The 20,663-nt window shown below is 39.0% G+C and overlaps 1 protein-coding gene across 3 annotated transcripts in view; it reads left to right on the top strand.

Annotated features, from left to right (window-relative positions):
• Nucleotides 1–20,663, top strand: part of FTO (FTO alpha-ketoglutarate dependent dioxygenase) — a 215,521-nt gene that overhangs the window by 57,559 nt on the left and 137,299 nt on the right. For all 3 annotated transcript variants that reach the window (XM_084215061.1, XM_084215062.1, XM_084215063.1), the window contains exon 7: nt 2,011–2,130. In XM_084215061.1, the coding sequence (XP_084071187.1) occupies nt 2,011–2,130 (120 nt within the window). The remainder of the gene's footprint in view (nt 1–2,010; nt 2,131–20,663) is intronic.

Below are 20,663 nucleotides of genomic sequence, written 5' to 3'. Positions count from 1 at the left end.
TCTGACAAAATCCTTAGCAAGAGCTGTTAACCTGAGAGTTTTGTCACAGAAGATGAATGTTCTCTAACTTCCATTCCAATAGGTCTAGAAATGAGCTTTTTGTGTCTCTCCAGTATTTAGTGTTGAGGGTTTTTTAATGGTCCAGCTTCTCTTGTGCATGAAAGGAGACAAGCCAAGAGGAGTGAGCTCCTGCTACAGAGAAAAGTTATTACAGAGGAAAAATCATGTCACCCTTGCCCCATCAAGATAATTTTCTTTCTCAGAATCAGCATTTATCTGTTCAGAGGTCACAGTTCAGAGCAGACACTTGTCAAGCAGTTTAGTGGCCAGCTTGGAGGGTGAAACATTTTCCCCCCAGCCCCAATTTATTAACCCAGGTTAGAGCTACACAGAGATGCAGTGAGATGAATGCAGAGCAGAGTTTGATAGCTGTGTGAGATGGCAGTCCACATCATTAAACAGCCTCTTGTGCAATTAGGTACACACTGACCTCTGATGAGACCAGCTAATCCTGCAGAAAATGAACTAGCTTGTTGCTCCACTTTATGTCTTAGACCTAAAAAATGACTCTTGTGTGTCAAATTATATATATTTTGTATGGGATCGAGATACATTTAAATTTTGGTCAATCTGTCAGACTGCAATTAGAGAGAAATAACATAGATTATTGCAACAAATCGATATGACTAGGTAAAAATCAGATTGACTGAAATAGATCTATGATGAGTCATATTTTAAGATTGATTTTAATAAAAAATTTTTTTTTCATTGATTAATGGCCTCATGATTAATTTCATGGAATCTGTTTGCCAGACAGCACATGGCAGAGGCCAAAAAACTCAAAAAGAAGTGAAGAGAGAAAAAAACCACTTCTTAAAATTCTAATTGAAGAATTGTATGCTCAGCTTTCCCAAAACTGCATATACTGGTTTTGTTGGGTTTTTTTCTACCAAACCATAACTGGGTCCTTCATACCTCATTAATATTATAGAGGAAGCAAAGTTTCCTTCAGCTTTTTTTTTTTTTTTTTTTTTTTTTTTAGGAAAGATATCATCAAACTTCTATGCTAAAAAGTCACTGGCTAGCAGTCAGGATTTTTTAAAAGACATTTTAAGATCTGTGTCTGCCAACTAATCATGTTATATTTTACTATAATATTCTTTTTATACACTGAAAATGTAAATATTTTTTATTGTAATTGTTCATGCATGGACCAACCCTTTAGTTAATGTGAACTGGACCATTTTCAGATTTCCATAACTGTTCAGTTTTCTCTTGCAGGAAAGGGAGTGTTAGGTGACAGCTTTGGGCAGTTTCTTTATTCTTTCACCTTGGTAGGTTGTCTTTGTTTGCATCTTCAGAGCTGAGCAGGGATAAACAAATCTTCTTTGTGGTACAAATAATGATTAAAGCAGCTTTGAACTCGGTGTGAAACATAGCTACCACAACAAAGATAAATATGGGATTCTAAAGACCGGGACTATGGATTACTCTTAAAGAAAAGCAGCATCTTTGCTAACTGGGCTGCCTGGTGAAGGATGAGAGGCTGTGTGTGATTCCTTGGGTGCCACCCTCTCATTCCAGAGCAACTGGGCTGCGTTCTAGCAATGTTATTGCTGCAAGTGTTTTTCCATCTCCTGTGACTGCAGCAATTTGAAGCCCACGGTGTTAATCACAGTAAGCCGGACTTGGTGCATATTTGGCTGGAATTTTTGATGTTTGTTACACGTGTACACCGTGTAAAAAACAGGGGGAAAAAAGAGTTGAGTTTTGCACCTCTCTCTCTGGGTTTGGAGAGAGTAGCTCAGGTCCCCAATGGCTGTGGAACAGAAATAAACAGCTGGGTGTATTTAGAGATGGACAGTAAGGGCGTGTTTAGAAATGAGCTGCTTTGGTAACTGTCTCCTTTCCTGTGGGCCTGTTCAGGTAGAGCTGGATTCTGCATTACCCCATTCCTGCCCCAGAGAAGGTCTGTGGATGTTTATGGTGCCATATGTTTTTATCTTGCAGGTTGAATTTGAGTGGCTTAGGCAGTTTTGGTTCCAAGGCAAGAGGTATTTGAAGTGCACCGATTGGTGGCTTAAGCCTATGGCTAAACTGGAAGAATTTTGGAGAAAACTGGAGATTATGGTAAGCACTGGTTTTAAAGTCTAAAGCCTCTAGGGCCTAATTCTGAGAGCACTCACAATTATGTTTTTAATTGTGCTGTAGTAATGGGTTTTAGACTTTATTCAGAACATATGAGGAGCAGAATCAATGTCAGCCTTAGTCACTACTTTTATCCCCCAGTAGCCAGAAAAAATGTGAGCAAAATCAGATCCAAAACCCCAGGATTTTAGTTAGTTCTTGACTTTGCTTGTTTTTAAAGTTTGAAAGCCTCATAAAAGCCTCATATGAGCCTTTTAGAACCTCACAAGATGACAGCCATATATTGCAATGCTGTGCATTGTCAGCTTTTTTGTACAACGCCCTGGCAGACACCTCTGCTGGTGACAACAGTGGTGCACGTGTCTGAGGAAAGCTGAGAACAAAACTGGGCATCTGGAAGTACAACTGTCTGTGGTCCTCCTGCACTCTTAGACCAAAGCTAGAACCTGCAAGAGGGGATTCTTTCAAGAATAAATGTAATAATGATTTCTGAGTGCTTCAAGGCACATTGTGCATTCCTTGAAAAGGGATTCGGGGCCAAACGCTGTTATCCTGCTGCTGCTCTCCCTGCAGAGCCTCAGGTGAGAGGCTGTGCTGTCAGAGTTTCAGAGCATTGCCTGTTTCTGGGTTTGCTCTCAGAAGGGGCTGTGCTGGCAGACCCATTGTCCTCCTCTCCATCCATCTGCATCAGAAGCTTCTTCCTGGTCCTTTCTGCCGGCTGCAGCATAAACTAGCCTCAGTTTGCCTGTACTGGCTTGGAAGAGTTGGTGCTGTAGCTGAGGATGCTGAGTGCCATTTGTGTCAGGGCTGTGCTTGAGGGGCAACAAGAACTTGGGTCTGACAGGCAATGCTGTGGCTCAGCTGCTGGAATTCAGTGTGAGCTGCCCAGCAGTGGCTGGTTCAGGCTCAGAAAACACGCCCGGAAAAGTGGGCATTTCAGTTGTGGCATCAGTTGCCACAAGCAATCACTGAACATTGAATTTTCCTACAAAAGGAGAGAAAATATAACTTGCTTATGTGTTTGGGCTTTTTTTTTTCCCCTTTTTTTTGGTGTTCTTATGTGCTCACATTCTTGAACGACCCTTGTAATTTAAAAAAAATCTTTTGGTTTGTTTTTCTTTCAAATGACAACTTACTCTCTTGTAACACAGGCTTAGATGAGGTAGAGACAAGAATGTTTGATATTTTATATCCATTGTGCGTTGAAAACATGGAAAAACAGCAAACTCTGGAACTCTCCCGGGCTAGGTTTTCTGCAATTGGTGTGACATCGCCATGTGTCTCTAATTAGAAACACGGTGGCGTCAGTGTATCTCCTTTCAGCAAGCCTCGGGATGATATTTATCAGCAAACCCGAGCTTGGGCCAAGACAGAAGCTGCTTCTAATTTATATTTTAAGAATCGCTTTAATGTTTTATGACTTATAACATATTAATCACAATTAATTTCGGCTATTGGAGGAGACAGAGGAGGATGTCAATGGGGGCTGTCTGTTCGCCGGGGTCTCTCGGCGGGCTCGGGGCGCGCTCCCGGCGCGGGGGGCGCAGGGGGCGCGCTGGGCGCTGCGGCGCGGGCGGCGGCCGCCAGGGGGCAATGTTGAGCCGCGCTGGGGCGCTGCCGGCCGTGCGTCCCCGCGGCTGCCCCCGCCCCATCCCCGCCATCCCATCACGCAGGAAATCAACCGCGGGTTGACAAATTCAGCAGCAATTTAACAGTAAAAGTGCGCCGTTTTGGTGCGTGCTCCGCTCCCACGGATAAGTTAAATCAAAAGGGTATTTCTGAAGGTACCCGGTAGTCTGCAGTTGATGTGTTTTTTTTTTTTCCCCTCCAAATTTGTAACTTTAGCTGGATGATTCTTAAAAAAAAAAACAGAGAGAGAGGATAATATATAATTTAAAATACTAAAAGTAAAATGTCTTAGTGTTGCTGTTGTTTTGGAACGATTTTGCTGCTTAAAAGGAATTATTTCGTCAAAGAAAATATTTAAGCGTGTATTTTTCCTTTGTGAGCGAGGTGAACAACTGTTGACGTAGCTTTTTCATATATGTCTCTAGAGTGATACAAAAGTCAGTCTCAGGGACCTTCTGTGTGTTCTTTTAGGTTTTTCCCTTGTTTAATAAAGCAGCTATAAAGAAGTTTCAAAAATTATTTCTGATTCTGCTAATTGTAATTACTCTTCTGTCACAGCAGAGTCTGATATTGCAAGTTTAGCCCAGCGTCTTCAAACCTGTGGGCTTTATTAAATATTTTTGTACATCATAGCAAGCGCACAATTTTATCATAATGTTTATTCCTGGCATTTCTTTCCCTGAGGATAGTTTTACTTAGAGCTCACTCTTGTGATGTAAATGTTAAACCTTTCATTTGAATGACATTCTGATAAAACATCACATTTCCCACAATATTACCTCATGAATTTATGAGCCATTAAATCCGAAGCAGTTTAACCAATCTTCCTTTTTTTTCCTCCCCCTCCCTTGAAAATATGAAGGCTATTCATACGTTGGAGGGGTTTTTTTTTAAAAGTCATCCAAGATTAACACGTTATCGCCTGCAACATCAGGATAAATGCTTGCAGAATTCAAAGGGAGAGTTACCATTTGAAAAAAGACCGTACAGGCTTTGCTTTCTGGGTAAAGAGAAGTCTGAAAAGCTGAAATCTCATGTGATGTGAGCAAGTCTTGCTGTAGCTGTTCTGAGATTCAGTAGAGAGACGATTTGTCTCTCAGGGTCTGATATCATGCAAACCTCGCAATCTGACATTTATTTTAGCTATGAAAATCTGTAACCACCACACCAAATCTGTAAGAACTGCAGAAGTCCAACAGTCTTTTTTTTTGGTTATTTTGTTTTAGGTTGATTCACATGAGAAAAGTAAAATGTAAATCAGGGAAATTATTTTTCTTTGTGAAATGAAAAGTAAACATATATGGCTACACTTGTATGTTGAATTTTTGAAGGCTTTTTTTAAACACATCTAGTGTTCCTCAAAAAATGAAAAAGGGCCTTACAGTGCTGTATGGTGTGAATTGTATTTCCTGCTTTGACAGTCCATTTAGCAATGTAGCAATGTATTTATATGGCAGTTGGCCTTAATAACCTTTATTGACTTCAGTGGGAAAGAGCCAAGACTGGCATTATTAAAATGTATCAATTTCATTGCAGTATAAAATCACAACATATATAATTATGTTTGGTAGGCTCCATTTAATCCCACCTATTTATGCAGGAATTTGGCAAGACGAAGGAGAGCGTGGAACTGAAATGTAGAGAAAAGTGTGAGTGACTTGGAGCTGCATTTAACAGCACAACTGCTTCACTGCCTCCAGTGCAGGCACTACTTAAAGGAATGAAGCATAGATCTTGAGGAAGTAATTTCCTAATGGGATAACTGAAGCACAAGTAGTTGTTACACCATTTGTTTCATTTTCTGGCATCTTCAGACAGAGCTGAGGATAGGGAAATGCAGCACACCTTTGAATTTGTGTGGTGCAAAAGCAGAAGTGTGCACACTCAGTGTAAGCAGAATGATCAAAGTGGCATTTCATGCAGGCTGGTATCTTTCTGCACAACTTTCATCTTGATTTGTAAAACTTTTCAAAGACCCTCTTTAGTGTCATTATTACTGTTATTCTCAATAACAGGCTTTTTATCAGTTTACACAACTGAATTGAAATCAGAGAGCAAGGCTATTTTTTTGTAAAATTATTTTTCTTTCCTTTTTGGGGTCTGTTTCATTATTTGCTCCTATTGCTATATATGAAGTATGTCATAGTTTCAGCTATGAGCCACTATTGTCAGGGGCTTACAGCCTGACAGTTAGAATTGAGTCTACCCTGAAACTTGAGCTACAAAATCTCAGCCCAGAGCCATTTTTTTTTCTCCCAAATTAAAGCAAGGGTTTAAATATGTATTTAAATCAAGAGCATTTCAGTTCCCAGATAACCATGAAAAGCTCTAAGAAAAAATATGCTTTTACAAGGAATTCTCCCAGCTTTTTTAGACTTTGGCACTTTAAACAACTAACCAATTATTTAAAAAAAAATAGATAATGGGATCACAAACAGGCTGGTTGGTTGTTTAGCTTCTTTCAGAAATTGCATAGCAACTTAACTGACACTTGAATTGGTTTGACCTTGTCAGCCAAGATTCCAGGAACTCTGAGGTATTATTTTAATTTCTCTTCTGGTTTTCCCGTGGTGCTCAGATATTGCAGTGTCGCACTTTATTGGAGGGCCATGTGGCCATGGGTGATGGGATTTGCCTAATGAGCTGTGAAATGCAGGAACAACATGGCAGCTCCAAAACCCAAATTTTACCCGTATTTATTGTCTTTTGGGGCTCTCCTTATCTGTTTAGGCCAGAGCCTTTAAATAAATGTATTTTTGGCAGATTATATTTTGTGTAGACTGGAAGTCAGATGTTTCTGGAAATGTATCTTTTATCTTAAACAACAACAACAAAACCTGATCCTGGAGACTTTTTTTTCCCTTTTTTTTTTCCTTTTTTTTTTTTCTGGCAATAATTTCTATGACCCCAATATTTTTAGCTGTCAGAAATGGGAGAAAAGATTTAGCATTGTCTGCAGTAGAGTCACAAGGAAACTGTAAAAAGAAAAAAAAAATAAAGTTGTATTGCACATCTTTGAGGAAAAAAATTATTTACAATTCTGAGGGAATTCAGACTTAAGCTTCCAAAACAACATGTGTGCTGAAAGCACAAAAGACTGTGTTTATGATTCTCTTTGAAGTGTTTCTGCAACAGGATAAGGAAAATTTTAGAAACTGTCTGATAGTGTTCAGGGTAAATACTTAAACCCCTTTAGAGAATTTCACACACAGATACTGTGCAGCAGAAAAAAGGATACTTATGTTTCCTAAAGCTGCTACAGCCTACAGCTTTGTACTTAAAGACAGAGGTGTTGAATAGAATTCTTCTGAGGATACATCCAGTGACAATATCTCCAGGAACATCAGAGCAAACCAGTGGATAGCACTTTCTGGTTTTAACCCTTGCGTGAGCCGCTTGAGATCTGAGCTGCATTGATAGGAACCGCTCTAGCATTTCTGGAATTGTTCAAAGGGCAGCCTTGCACTCAGCAGCATTCTGGGAGGATCACACTGACAGCACTGAGGTTGTGATGCATGAGCCAGGAGAAGTTTGGGACCCTGTCTGTGCTGTGGGACAGGAGCTGCATTTCTGATGGCCCCGGCTGTGCCCGTGGTGTGGTCCTGCCTCTGCCTTCCCGCAGCTGGATTTGCACCTGAGCTGCAAGTTTGGCATTTGTAGTGTTGCAGGTTTGGTATTTGTAGGTGTTGCAGGTTTGGCATTTGTAGTGTTGCAGGTTTGACATTTGCAGGTGTTGCAGGTTTGACATTTGTAGGTGTTGCAGGTTTGGCATTTGTAGGTGTTGCAGGTTTGACATTTGCAGGTGTTGCAGGTTTGGCATTTGTAGGTGTTGCAGGTTTGGCATTTGTAGGTGTTGCAGTTCTGGCATTTGTAGGTGTTGCAGGTTTGACATTTGTAGGTGTTGCAGGTTTGACATTTGTAGGTGTTGCAGTTCTGGCATTTGTAGGTGTTGCAGTTTCAGCATTTGTAGGTGTTGCAGTTTCAGCATTTGTAGGTGTTCTTGCGCGCACATCTGGATCTTGGTGAGCTGCAGTTTTGGGTAACTAGACTTCTGTGCTCTTGTGCTTGATTGTTACTCTAACAGGGCTTCTTTCTGTGATCCTCACTATTTTTATACTCTTAGATGTATGCAATTGTGTGTTCTAAATACTTGCACTTGCATGTAAAATGCCATGAGTTCTGTGCTAGAGTTTAAGGCATAAAGGCATATACCACAATCAGCAGAAATCAAATTTATTCTCCCAAAACTTTGGATGGGTATACAGTAGAATAACAAAAGATCTTTGTATTAATAGTGTGCTTATTGAGGCTTATTATTTGCTGTGGAAATAATGATGTTGTAGTCTTGAGCTATAGTTTTACCAGTCTTGTTATTCTTTGCTCAGTCTTTCACCAGGGCATGGAGTGACAGGACAAGGGGAATGTTTTACACTGATGGAGAGCACTTCAGTCTGGATATTAGGAAGAAATTGTTTACTGGGAGGCTGTCAAGGCCCTGGCACAGGGTCTCCAGAGAAGGTGTGGCTGCCCCATCCCAGGAAATGTTCAGGGCCAGGGTGGACAGGGCTTGGAGCAACCTGGGATTGTGGAAGGTGTCCCTGCCCATGGCAGTGGGGTTGGAACTAAATTGTCTTTAAGGTACATTCCAACCCAGAAGATTCTATGATGTGCTTTAATGTTCTCAGAACTCTATTTCCTAGGAGAAAAACTTAATTAAACACTGTATTTGAAGACTGGGAATAATATTTCTTGAGAAGAAATTAATCTGTATTTTTAGAATTTGTTATATGCTATATAGAAATTAAATAATTATTACCAATATTTAAAATTATTTCTTGTTCTTATTTATTCAATCCTAGAAGTGATCAGATACAGAGCTTATGCATTTGCATTTGTGTATATATGTTTATGGACATGCTACACAGAATAAAAAAGGATTTGGTTTGATGTTAAAACTGTGAATTACAGTGGTTTGGCAGGAATAATTTGTACTGTGATTGTTATAAACTAGGGTAAGTTGTGATTTTGAATGAAAGTGAAAGCAAATGGCAGTATGACTAAAATGTCACCATCTACATTGCTGTATTTTTTTAATACAGCTAGTGTTGCTAAATGTGGTTTTATTGCTATTGTATTTTAGTGGCTCTGTAACCACTATAAAATAGAACACAGCTGCTTTGCTTTCCAAATGGCTTTGGTAGGCATAGGAGGTGACGTGTTCTGAAAAGCTGCTGGTGCTGCATTGATATCTCTTCTTTCCTATCTGATCATCAGTCCTTCTAATTCCTAACAAGATCATGGGTGAACAGTGTTTTTCTAATGTGTTCTTTAACAGTTACTTCATCTTTGCTCAAAACTGCAGCTTTCATTTTATACATAAAGAAATATAACTCGGCTTCAGAAGTTGCTATGGAGAGCATTATGCCCTGATGAATTAGGTGCTGATTCTTTTACTGACCCTCTGTTTAACTTGTGCAAGTAACTTAGGTGTGGTTTTCAAAATCAGTCTGGCAATCAAAACATTGAGGTCTAACTTTGGGTTTAGGTTGCAGACAGTTTCTGATCTTAAATTCCTCCTCAATTAAATGAGGCTATGATTTTTTTCGGTATCTGACAATTACTTATTGGCTAGGTCCTAGGGAGAGGGCATCCTGCATTTGAAGGGAACTGACAAATTTCTGCCTCCCCATATCATGACTGGAAAGTGTAGAAGGGGCCACATAGGAGCTTTTATTATTTTTTGTTATTTTTTGTCAGATGGGCAAATTCTGTCTGTTTAAGAAAGAGCTTACTGTGTTTTGGCTGACCCTGATTGTCTCCTGGCAGCTCCTAAGTCTTGTTCTCAGGAGCTTTTGTGTGGATCTTTTTTGCACTTTCTGTTTGTCACTACACATGCTTCTGCTTAATGATCCTGAAGCTGTAGATATAATAATGTTTACTATTCTGCTGTAGGAAGATAATTACTGGCTTTTCTCAGATGTTACAAGTGAACATCAGATTTTGGCAGTTTTCCTTGGACTGCTAGTCAATCTGAACTCTATATAATTTTCACAACAGAGGCACTAATATAAAGTTTAAATGTAGCAAATCTTTTAAATTATTCCAGTAAAATAATGTGGTTGTTTATCACAATCAGAGTAGTTTTCATAGGACTCATTCTGAATTTCTGTAATAGAGTAGAAGGATGCAGGGGATGATGAAACAGGCTGGATTGTTGCTGGGGGACAGGAATGGCAGCAGTGGAGCTGTGCTGGAGATGAATCCAGCTCTGTGCTTAGCATGCAATGATCCACAAAGTGCACTGTTAATAGCTGGGAACAGTGCATCAGTTCATGTTGTCTAGTTGCCTAGGGATCAATATCTTTGTGTAATAAACTGAAGTGATTATTTTTATGTGTCTGTGTATATATGTATGCATATACACACTGCTAATAATTACATTTTAGCTCCATCTTCAAGCTGTGTCCTACATGCTAATGGATTAGAGCTTCACCAGCTAGCTAGAAGGTCAATTGTTTTGTGATGTTGTGATGGGACTCAGCTTGGATAACTGAATTAGAAGACTTTTTTACATGGCAGAGGAAGTTAACTCATTGTGATCCTGTTGGTTTCCTTCTGTCCAATGTCATGCTTCCATTTCAAGAAAAAGAAGTTTTTGTGACTCATTTGCAGTAGCAGGACCACAGAATTCACTCTTTTGCTCAGAAGTAATGATTGGTTGTGTTGCTGATGGATGATAAAATTATTTTAAGATTAGTCTGTACAAAGCAGTTGATGCTGATGCTGTGTAGGACCACACAGAGGTTGTACTCTTCAGGCTTCCATGAGGGGATAGAAAATTTGAAAATCAGCAGAGCCTTACATTTCTTCATGTCTTCTCTTATGGGCAAGAGGAAAGAGCATGATTGCATGTCCAGTGGTAATAGATCTATGCCCAGGAAGCAGGGCTGAGGCAAGATGAAATTAGTTCTGTGTTGCATTTATGTGGGTGCTCAAAGCAAAGACCAACAAAACTCCTGACTAGGTCCTAGTCCAGAATGTTGTGATGCTTTTGAAAGCATTAAAAATAAACAAAATTAAGATTTTAATATTTCTCACTTTCAAAAGTCTTCTCCTGTAGGTGTTTTCTTCATGAATGCAACCTTACAGGGACTGGTGCTGTCCCTCAGAGGAAGGACAGCAGAGAAAGGAGGGGCTGCCATGCAGGTGCACTTGTACAGTCAAGGCTCTTCAAAACATTTCTCCATTACTGATCTTATGTTGGTTTTCATGTAGGACACACTTGATACACATACTTATAAAATATTTATGTATTCATGGGTCATTTCCACTGGTGGTTGTTATGCTAAAGGAATTGTGAATTGGCAGTAATTACTGGGGAGAGGAAAAGATGGTAAGACAACAGATGAACCAGTCATCAAAACTCTTAAAATTTGTGGGGATGTTGAAGAAAACAAAAAAAAGTCTCACCGGTTCCTTTAAGAAATCCTAATGTTAAAAAACTTGATAACAGGGCTGTTTTTTCTTTGCTTTTCATCTTCTTTAATGTAAAATACTGTAATTGAATCACAGCATTAGCTGGCTTTTCCCAACAAAACAGCAGATTTAGGCTCTTTGCTGCTAGTTTCAAAAGTAATATGTATGGAGAGAGAGCAAGAAGACAAAAATTGAGCACATAGATGTGTAATCCCAAAGGAATAAACTGACTTCTACTAGACAAGCTGAAAGCTGATTAAAATATTTTTCATCCTTTGGGTATGCAACAGCTTTTGATGATGGAGAGTGTATTAATATTCAGCTTAGCTGCTTGTCGACACTGCAGACAGGTCCCAGGAAAGACTCTGATACTGACCAGGTTTTCTCACTCTGCCAGAAATCTTTATGAGACACAGAGCAGCAGCCTTGTACCAGGAAAAGCCAAGAGAAGAATACTGCTATGTCTTTATTTTAGAAATTGCTTTTATAGATTTTTAAGGGATTGAAATTTTTAAAGAATTCTTTTAATGATAAAAATGCATTTAAATACAACAAAGGAGAAAGATTATTCTTAATTATTTTAAAATAAAGCTGCTGTAATCTATTTCATTTTCAATTTGTCTGAGTTGTATGCTAACTTACAAAGATCCTAGCAATAATATCAATGATCAGGATTTTTGGAGAATGTGTTCCTACTTAAATTATTTTATAACAGATCTGAGGTGGTGAGGTACTGTTCTTTAACTTTGTCTATTCCCTTGTAATGTAATACCTGCCTTCCAGACAAGAATGAGATGTAAACAGCTGCTTTATCAGCTGGTACTTCTTCTGTTCTTTTGTTGGCATGCTGACATATAGGGTGTTTGCTTTTTCCCCTTCCACAGTGACTAAATATATACAGTATCTCTGGAAAACATGTCATATGCTGTGCGAGGTGCCTTTAGGATGGCTCTGGGGCTAAATACTTCCTGTAGTAGGTGAAAGAGCATGGCTTAATCAGCTTAGTTAACTTAATTAAGCTGTGCTTTTTCTCATGGTACAGCTTTAAAGTGTATTTCATTTAGAAACTGTATCTCGTAGTTGTGGAATGACACAAGGTTGGAGATTTTTATAGTGGGCTTGAAAATGATAAGATTTGCTAGTTGTTCTGCAATGGGAGGAAGTGGGCTAGAGGAGTTTGTCCTTTTTCCTAAAGATTTAAAGGGGAAATTCTAGTGCAGTTTAGATTCTAAATGCTTCTCAAACTGAGAAAGTCTACTCTTCTTTTTATCCCCATCTAAATTTAAGGTTTTTATACATGACAGAGCTGCTCATTTTCATCCCAGCTTTGGCTGTCGGTAGATATGTCACCAGATTCCATGATTCTACATTCTTTTATTGTTCTTTGAAAGAAGTAAAACTAAAGCAGTGTGATTGTGAGAATGTGGATCTTTTCTCCACTGGTCTTTGAGTCTTAGCAGAAAATACTATTACCAATAAGAGTAATTTGAACTCAGTTGTTCTTTCTTGAGATGAGTTGTTCTTTATTCTTCACGAGGTACTCCGTGTTGAGGAAAAGTTCTGATTTTCCTCTTGGGCAAACACTGGGATCCTATTGGGACCCTTCTGTGTGGATAGAGGAGATTGATCAGCAAGGCACAGCTGGGAACACTGAGTGCTGAGTTCTATTTACCATCTCATTGCCTTCCCCTGGCTTGTTAATGTTATTTATTTCCTCACCTCTGCAGGTTTCTGAAATACTGAGGGGTGGGGAAGAAGCAATCAGGGGAGCAGCTGCAGCTGGCCAAGGGGAGGGTGGCAGCGGGTGCCAGTGCAGCCATGGGAAGAGGTTTGGGAGCCTTCTCTTGGCAGAAGGGCAGGACTGAGGGCAAGGTGAGTGAGGAGCCCTGGGACAGCAGCTCTGGAGTCAGTGCAGAACTGCTTCCAACCTTGAGACAGCCTGTGTGGGTGGAGTGGACCTTTGGGCACAGTGGGAATAGAAAACGAGCTTGGCAGGAAAAGCTTGGAGGTTGAGAAAAAGCAGGAAAGGATGGCAAAGGCTCTCAGACAAAAAGGAGTGGCGTGGTTTGAGAGAAAATAGGATGGAGAGGCTTTGCAAGTGGGAAGTGGTTATGGGGAAGATGGCAGGAGATAAGGGTGTAGCTGTGTGTCTTCTTCAAAACCAAATACTGTGGGGAGTGATTTCTTTGATTTTTTTTCATAGTCTTTTGATAGAATTCTCTTAATTGATACCTCTGTGCTATAATAATACTACATTTAAAATAAGAAAGTGATAATCAAATAAGGGAGAAATAATCTTTGTTTAAGCAAAAAATAATCATGTCGAATGCAGAAAGCTATTTAAATTATGTTGGAAAATATTTTCGTTTGATTCCACATGCATAAAATCATTCAGAAAAAACCAAGGAGAATATATATGCATAGATTTTTTTAAAATTTAAAAAAAATGCATATAATGGTTAAGGCTTGTGAAATTTTTTTTGTGTTTTTATTTGGCACATGGATGCATATATATATAGGTATATACAGCCGTGTGCACACATGGAGGGTAAAATATTTGCCTTTTTAAGTACTAAGCTGCCCTCCATAATGGCTGAACTTGCAGAATCTCTCTTAACTGATACAATGTGTTAAGTTTCTCATATTAGGACTTCTCATCCTGCTGCTTGGGCATACTTGTATTATAGACTTCAGTGTTTCTTGATTATATGGGGTGTTATAATTTCCTGATGACTGGTTATGTTATTTATAATACAGAGGGTGTTAATCCTTTGGTGATTAACACTCTATTTGAATTACCAGAGGTCAAAGGTACATTCTTTTATTTGGAGTTTGGGTTTTTCAGTGGTTTTTTCCTTTGATTTTTTTTTTTTTCCTAAAGGTTGTTTCATTCTCTGTTTTATATGAAAATAGTTTTGAGTCAATTTGGGGTGAGGAGAGGAGAGAAGAGGAGCATGCTTCTTCCTTAAGGACCCAAGTCTGTTGGAGCTGTAGGCATTAGAACATAAGTTCTCTTTGCACTGAACAGCTCCTCCAGAAATCCTCCATTAAAAAATAAAGAAAATCTCATAACCAGAAAAAAAAATCATAGTAAAAAGCACATGGAAGAAGATTCTCCCTACTTAATCCTGTGAAAAAGTAGATACCTACCTGTGTCTCATTCTAAGCCTTTTTGGAAAGATTTATTAAAGATTATAAATGTGTGTACATATATATTTGTGTATGTGTACACACACTTTATGAGGTATAAATATATCTCTGTCATTTCAGGTGATGTGGAGATATTGCAGAGATTCTTGTCCAGCTGCCAGCTGTATCCTAATCATTGTGGTTTCAGAATTGAGGAGCTATATTGAAAGCCTTCAGTTGTTTCAAAGGCTGTGCAGAAGTTACCCTTGCCCTAATATTTCTGTCCTTTCTCAAAATACCGTGGGTTTTTTTTGTGTTTTTCTCAGCTGTGTTCTTTAAAGTGCTGGAGCTGACTGAGAGGGAACCACCAAAGGATTTTTGCTCTTTTGTTTTTTGCACATTTCTGGGGTTGTGTAACCATTCCTGCAGCTCCAGCAGAATTCAGTTGTATGTCCAGGTGTGCTGAGTTGCTGTGTCCACCTGCAAAGCCTTTACAGTGGCCTGCAGCCATTGCCAGTGTGCCCCAAAGTGCTGTGACATTGGCTTTGCTCCCTTCTGGAAAGGTGACCATTCCTCAATTGCAAATCTGAGGTGCATGTTCCACCTGGAGATTTCTTCAGGCTGTGGCCATTCCACCTACTCCAAATCTGGAAAAGAGTGGGCATGATGGAAGACCTGCAAGAGTTCCCTCACTGGTGTTTTTTCCACTCCAAAACCTCTGTTGTAGTGCCTGAAACTGCAACAAGCCAGTTAGAGGAGAATGATGTTGATGCAGCATAGCCCTCTGCAGTGTTCAGGACCTGCATGCAAGGAGAGGAGATGGTCAGAGAGCAAAGGAAACATTCCATAAAGCTAGGAGACCAAAAATAGGACAGTGGCTCGTTTGGTTGGGGCAGTGTTTTGAGCTTGTGGATTGTTCTCAGCTCAAATGATGCCAGCCCTGGAAGCTGCATCAGGGTGTGATAAGCCTCCCTCTGCCTTTTCCAGTAGAGGTATAACTGCTCCTGACTCGCTGCTTTAAGAGAATTCAGCATCAGACTAGTCTGAACAAATGTTAGCAGTGTCTCTTCTGCAGAGCTGAAACCTGAGTTCACTGGTGTAAAAGCTCAGTTTTAACTCAGTTACCAGGATGGGCTTCATGCCTGAACTGCTGGATGAAGTCCTGCAGCCTGCCAGAAAGATGAAACATATTGTAGTAATCCTTAAACACTTAACCTCGGTACCCACCTGTGGGTGTTTTAATGCTGCTCTGCAGCAGCTAGGATGATGGTTGAATGAGTGGAAGCATAGAGGCCAGTAGCTCCTGTCTGGCCACTCATTTGATGATTGTTCCACTGTCTGTGTGTGCTGGCTTTCTCTCTGCTCTGCTCCCTGGTGTTTTGCTCTGAGCTCAGTGAGGTGCTAAGATTGGCTGGTTTGTTTTTGTCATAATCTTTCATGTTTGCTGTGACGGATAGGTGAGAAAGTAGTATTTGTTCTGCTCCAGCATGCCAGGAATCCAGCTCAGACACTGAGGGCAATTAGTTCCTATGTTGTGGGATAAAAAGCAGACATGCTAAAATTTTAGGGGCGCTTTTTTTCCTGCACATGCTCCAGGGGGAATGCTGCACACTGCACTGTGGCTTCCTACATGATTTCTCTGTTATAAGATTGCTGAAGTGCTGACTGCCATTCAACTGCTGGCCTGTGGTTAGTGGAAATACTAAATACTACACTGGCTTCATTCCTTGTGCCTTTCATGTTTCACTTCCATTTTAATAGTTTCATTTATGCTTAGAAATGTGGGGGTTTTTCCTACTTTTGTGAGTAGTCTGGCACCACAAAATGTATTGAAAGCATTTGAAGTAGTTCGGTAGGAGGCAGAATTAAAGGTCAAAGTGGTTTTGTGAGCAGAGCAAGAAACTGGGAGGAAATAAGTTGCAGAAGAGAGGGAGTAACAATAATCAAGTGAAAGAAATAGGAATAAATATAATGGAAGTATAAAGAGTCTTGGAAATGCAAAGGATGCTAGGGTTAAAAGAACTGAAGGTACTAATATGATGATCTGAATTTTCATCTCTTAAACTTTGTGCAGCATTTAATAGGGTCTTGCTCTGGGGATATTAAATATATAACCTACTAATATCAATGATACAGTTAGTTAGAAATGTGAGTTCTGTGTGAACGTATAATTTCACTTTATATGTCACAAAAATAGTTTTTAGTGTGCTGACATAGTCCTGAATCAGCTTTCTTGAAGGAGTGGTTGTGTTATGGCCTCACAATGTTTTCAGAACATCGAGCTTGAAAGTCTGCAGATAGAACATTTGCAATAGTGTGTATGTGGGAAATTTTAAGTGATGAACTGCCTGGTTAAAAGAAGAATATGTGTTTACTGAAAGTTGTTATTGGTTTTGTGTAAATCCAATTCTAATACTAAAAAAGAAAAAAAAAGGCATGGGGGAGGGAAATAAATTAGTGGGTAGCAAGCAAGACTGAAAGAACAGACAACTAAAAACTGAGAATAATAACAACCAGCTTACTAAATAAGATTTGCTTCATGAAAGATGGAGAAAGCTGTTTGCTGATTTAGCTGGTGTAGCTAGAACAATGTCCTTAGCTGTTTTTATAGTGGAGATTATGTTCTGTACAAATATATGATACTTTAGAATTTTGATAGTCCTATTTCAAAGTTTGCTGAAATATTTTTATTCCTTCTTACATTTATCACAAACAACCATTTATTTTCTTGGGTTGAACCATAAATATTTGTAGAAGTGCTGTAATTTTTTTTAAAAACAAGAATTTGAAAATTTGCATAATGGGCTTAAGTAAATAACATGACTTACAAGTAAGGCTATAGTAAGGCTATGAATGTGTTGCCTGTGATGCTCTTTTTTGTGACTAGTTCCATAATCAGAATTTATACAATTAAATTTATTACTAGACATTCAAATTAAAGACATTAATATATGTTCCATAGTTATATTACTAGATATTAAAAATGCTTAGAGATTTACACCAGAAATATTAACTATATCCTGCTTTCATTTTACACCTACTTTTGCCTTACATTTGTACTAACCCAGTCAATAATCATATATAAACCATGTCAACTTTTGCTGTTTCATTGCATTTTTGCTGTTTAATTGTATTTTTCAAATAAATTTTAATCAGAAAATACTTTGCTGCTTATTTACACCATACATCTCCTAAATCTAAGACACCACTGGGGTCAGAAGATAGCAGATAGACTGTCCAGTGTTTGAACTGGTACTCTAGTTCCTGGTTTCCTGAGGATAAATGTGATTGCTCCAATATAAATGTTTTAGATCACAGTGACAGCTGTGGAAATTAAACATAGCTAGCAAAATCTATTTTCTGTCTAGGTAAGTAAAGGAGAGGACAGATGAAAAAATTCCCTGGGCGAATGAATTCTTATGAACAGGGATGAATCTTTTCCCTTTGCTATATTAATTTTATTGTATTGTTAGGAAAAAAATCTAACTTTTATTTCTGTGTATGTTTTTCATATTCAAGTTTATTATATTGAGGTGAAAAATTTAGAATATCTCTCCTAGACTAAGTTGTAGCACACATTGCAAACATTTTTCTAATCACAGGGTAAAATTAGCCTTTAGGATAGTTTCCAGGGATTTGCAAAGATTTGTGAATGGAATAGACTTTAAAATTCTATGAAAACTTGGGGTTTGGGGAGAGGTGAAAAACTTAAAATTTCCCAGGATTTTCCTTTCTCCTAATTGATTATGAACAATATTTTGTTTTCAAAAGCTTTGCCTTATCTTGACTTAAAGTATCTTAAAATTTTGAGTCTTCAATTCTGCTTCTTAATCATAAGTTTTGATACCTGCTTCAGAGGCTGCTGTCATGCAGAAAAATACAGGATTTTCTCATATAGACCAGGCAGCAGGTTGGGCACTGAGGAAGAATAAGAGAGAGATTTCCCTGCCAAACATTTACCTTGTGAGTCATTTTCACCCCTGGTTTATTTTCTACCTGCTCATGGTCCTGGCCTGCAGTTCTGGAGGATTCCTTTTCCCTTCCAGTGAAACTGCTCAGCCTGGACCCGTGGTTGGGTCCCACTCAGAGGGGACAAAGCAGCTCTGCCTTTTCAGGTGCTTCTTTCAGCTGGGACTTGGGTGCTGTTGTTAATAAGCTCACACTCCTCTTCTCTGGGCCAATTCTTTCTTGTTTCCACAACTACTTCTTAAGTAACTCCCTCTAGCAGAGTATGCTTTGTAGAAACTCACCATTAGAAGCAATTTGATAGTCCTTTTTGTGAACTATACCAGTCACTGGATATTTCTGTTTGGGCTGAAAAGTCAAAATTAACTATGGAGTGCTCAGTTTGTTGCATTGTGATTTAATTTTTTCTTCGCTGAGGTGGAGGAGTTAATGTAGGTTATAGCTCAGAAGTGAGGCTATGGGATGTTATTTGTATATTTTTTTTAAAAATTAGTGTATTGTGACCCTTAAGATATACAGTCTTTCTGTCTTTCTTTTTCTTTTTTTTTTTTTTTTTTGATTGGGAAGAAAAGCAGCTCTCTTAAAAAAGTTTATTGCAAAGTAAATGGCTAAAGCGGAGCTGCAGTTACTTGAAGGAGACAAATATACATTCATTATTTCCTGAGTGTGTTGTTTTTACAGGAAAGCAAAGGAAGCAATGGCTGGGTGTCATTAGGAGTAGCTCGTGGAAAGCGGTGAAATGAGCAATGAGACTTGTAAAGTGTCATGAAAACTGAAACACCAGGGTACAAAGTACTGCTTATCCTCCCAGATATGGATACCATATGGCAACATGAAGGGAAATAGAGAGTAGGAGACAAGAATTCTATTATTCCTCACACTTTCATTTGCTTGCTATTTGCTTTGGGCAAATGACTAAAGAAGTTGTGCCTGAACCTTCTTCTGGCACAGTATTTATTGACAAGACACCTGTGTTCCCTGTCAGGCTCCTTGAAGTTTCTTTGGTGTAATTCCAGCTTTGGCACTTCTGATTATAAATGTATTGTTGTTTTTCCTATAGTGTTGAAATAATCTCTTATTGACTGTTCCTAAGTTAAAATCTATATTAATTTTCTGGTAGGAGATCCCCTTCTTCTCTTACAGCATTTCACTTATTTTCCTTAAGAAAGAAAATCTGTGGTGGTGGGTTCTTGCTGTCCTTGAAATCTCTGCCTCTTTTTGTCCTTTATCTGCAGGTTGCCATTTCTGGACAACTTTCTGCATCTCTCTTTTATGTGTCTTTGGAATCAAATGGGCTGGTTGGGAGTGCTTGGAAAGATGTGGAAAGGATCTGGAAAGACATTTATGTGGTCCAGGTACCTTTGGAATGGCACAGAGGAGAGAGGAGTCTTTATCAGCTCTGGGAAGATTCTGTCACCTCCTCCTTTACCCATTTTCTCCTTTCCACCTCCTGGGTACACACCTGTCTACCACCCACTATTTTTACTTCATTTATAACAGTTTCACAGCAGTTTCATATTTCTCTGAAGTTCACAGATCTTCCTTAAATATTGTTAAACTAGGTCCTACCAATATATAGTACAGTTATCTTCACTGTAATAGTTGCTTAAAATGACAATTCCAGGAAGTTTCACCGTTGCTCTTGCAACTTTGTGTCTGTGAAACTAAAATTGAGAATTTCTGATGATGCCCCCCCAAAGTTCATGACTGGTAGCAAACCAAAGCTAAAAGTATTGCAAGACCAGGGAAAGCCTGCTTGGCCACTTTTTCATTGTTACTTACCCTGAAACTTTCACCTATTTTGCCTGATACCATCTGAGGGGATCATTGATGTATTTGGCTTTGCCTTCACCTAAGGCTGTGGGAATGAGCAGCTGTTTGATTGTGTTGCAGCAAGAAAATGTGATTTTAAGAGCAGGTTCCTTTGTCATGGCGATGGGTGCTATGTCAAGAAAGAACAAGAAAAGCTGCTCAGAAAGGTTGTATGGGAGGTCAAGAAAATCGTGCAAAACTCAACAGAAGATGTTACAAAGGGAGCCCCTGATGTCTAAGGTTTATGCTTTTTGTGTTGTAATTCTAAAAATTAAGGCTTCGTGTGCCATGTCATACTGTTATGGGCATGAAGTGGTGAAATTACAGATAATAAATTACTATCCTTTCTCCTGAAGCTATATATCCTAATTCTCCTAATTTTAGCACTACAAGGAAATGCAATTTAGTGCTTCTCTATGCTATGGAGTTTAGTGCAAGTGTTTGAACTTTGATACACTTCTTAAAATGCCAGCTTTCCTAGACCAAAGTTGCATAGGTTACCA

Source organism: Fringilla coelebs (assembly GCF_963513975.1).
Source record: "Fringilla coelebs genome assembly, chromosome: 14".
In the NCBI taxonomy this organism is placed as follows: Eukaryota; Metazoa; Chordata; class Aves; order Passeriformes; family Fringillidae; genus Fringilla; species Fringilla coelebs.
Note: the sequence above shows the minus strand (reverse complement) of the source record. Positions and strands in the feature narration are given on the sequence as shown.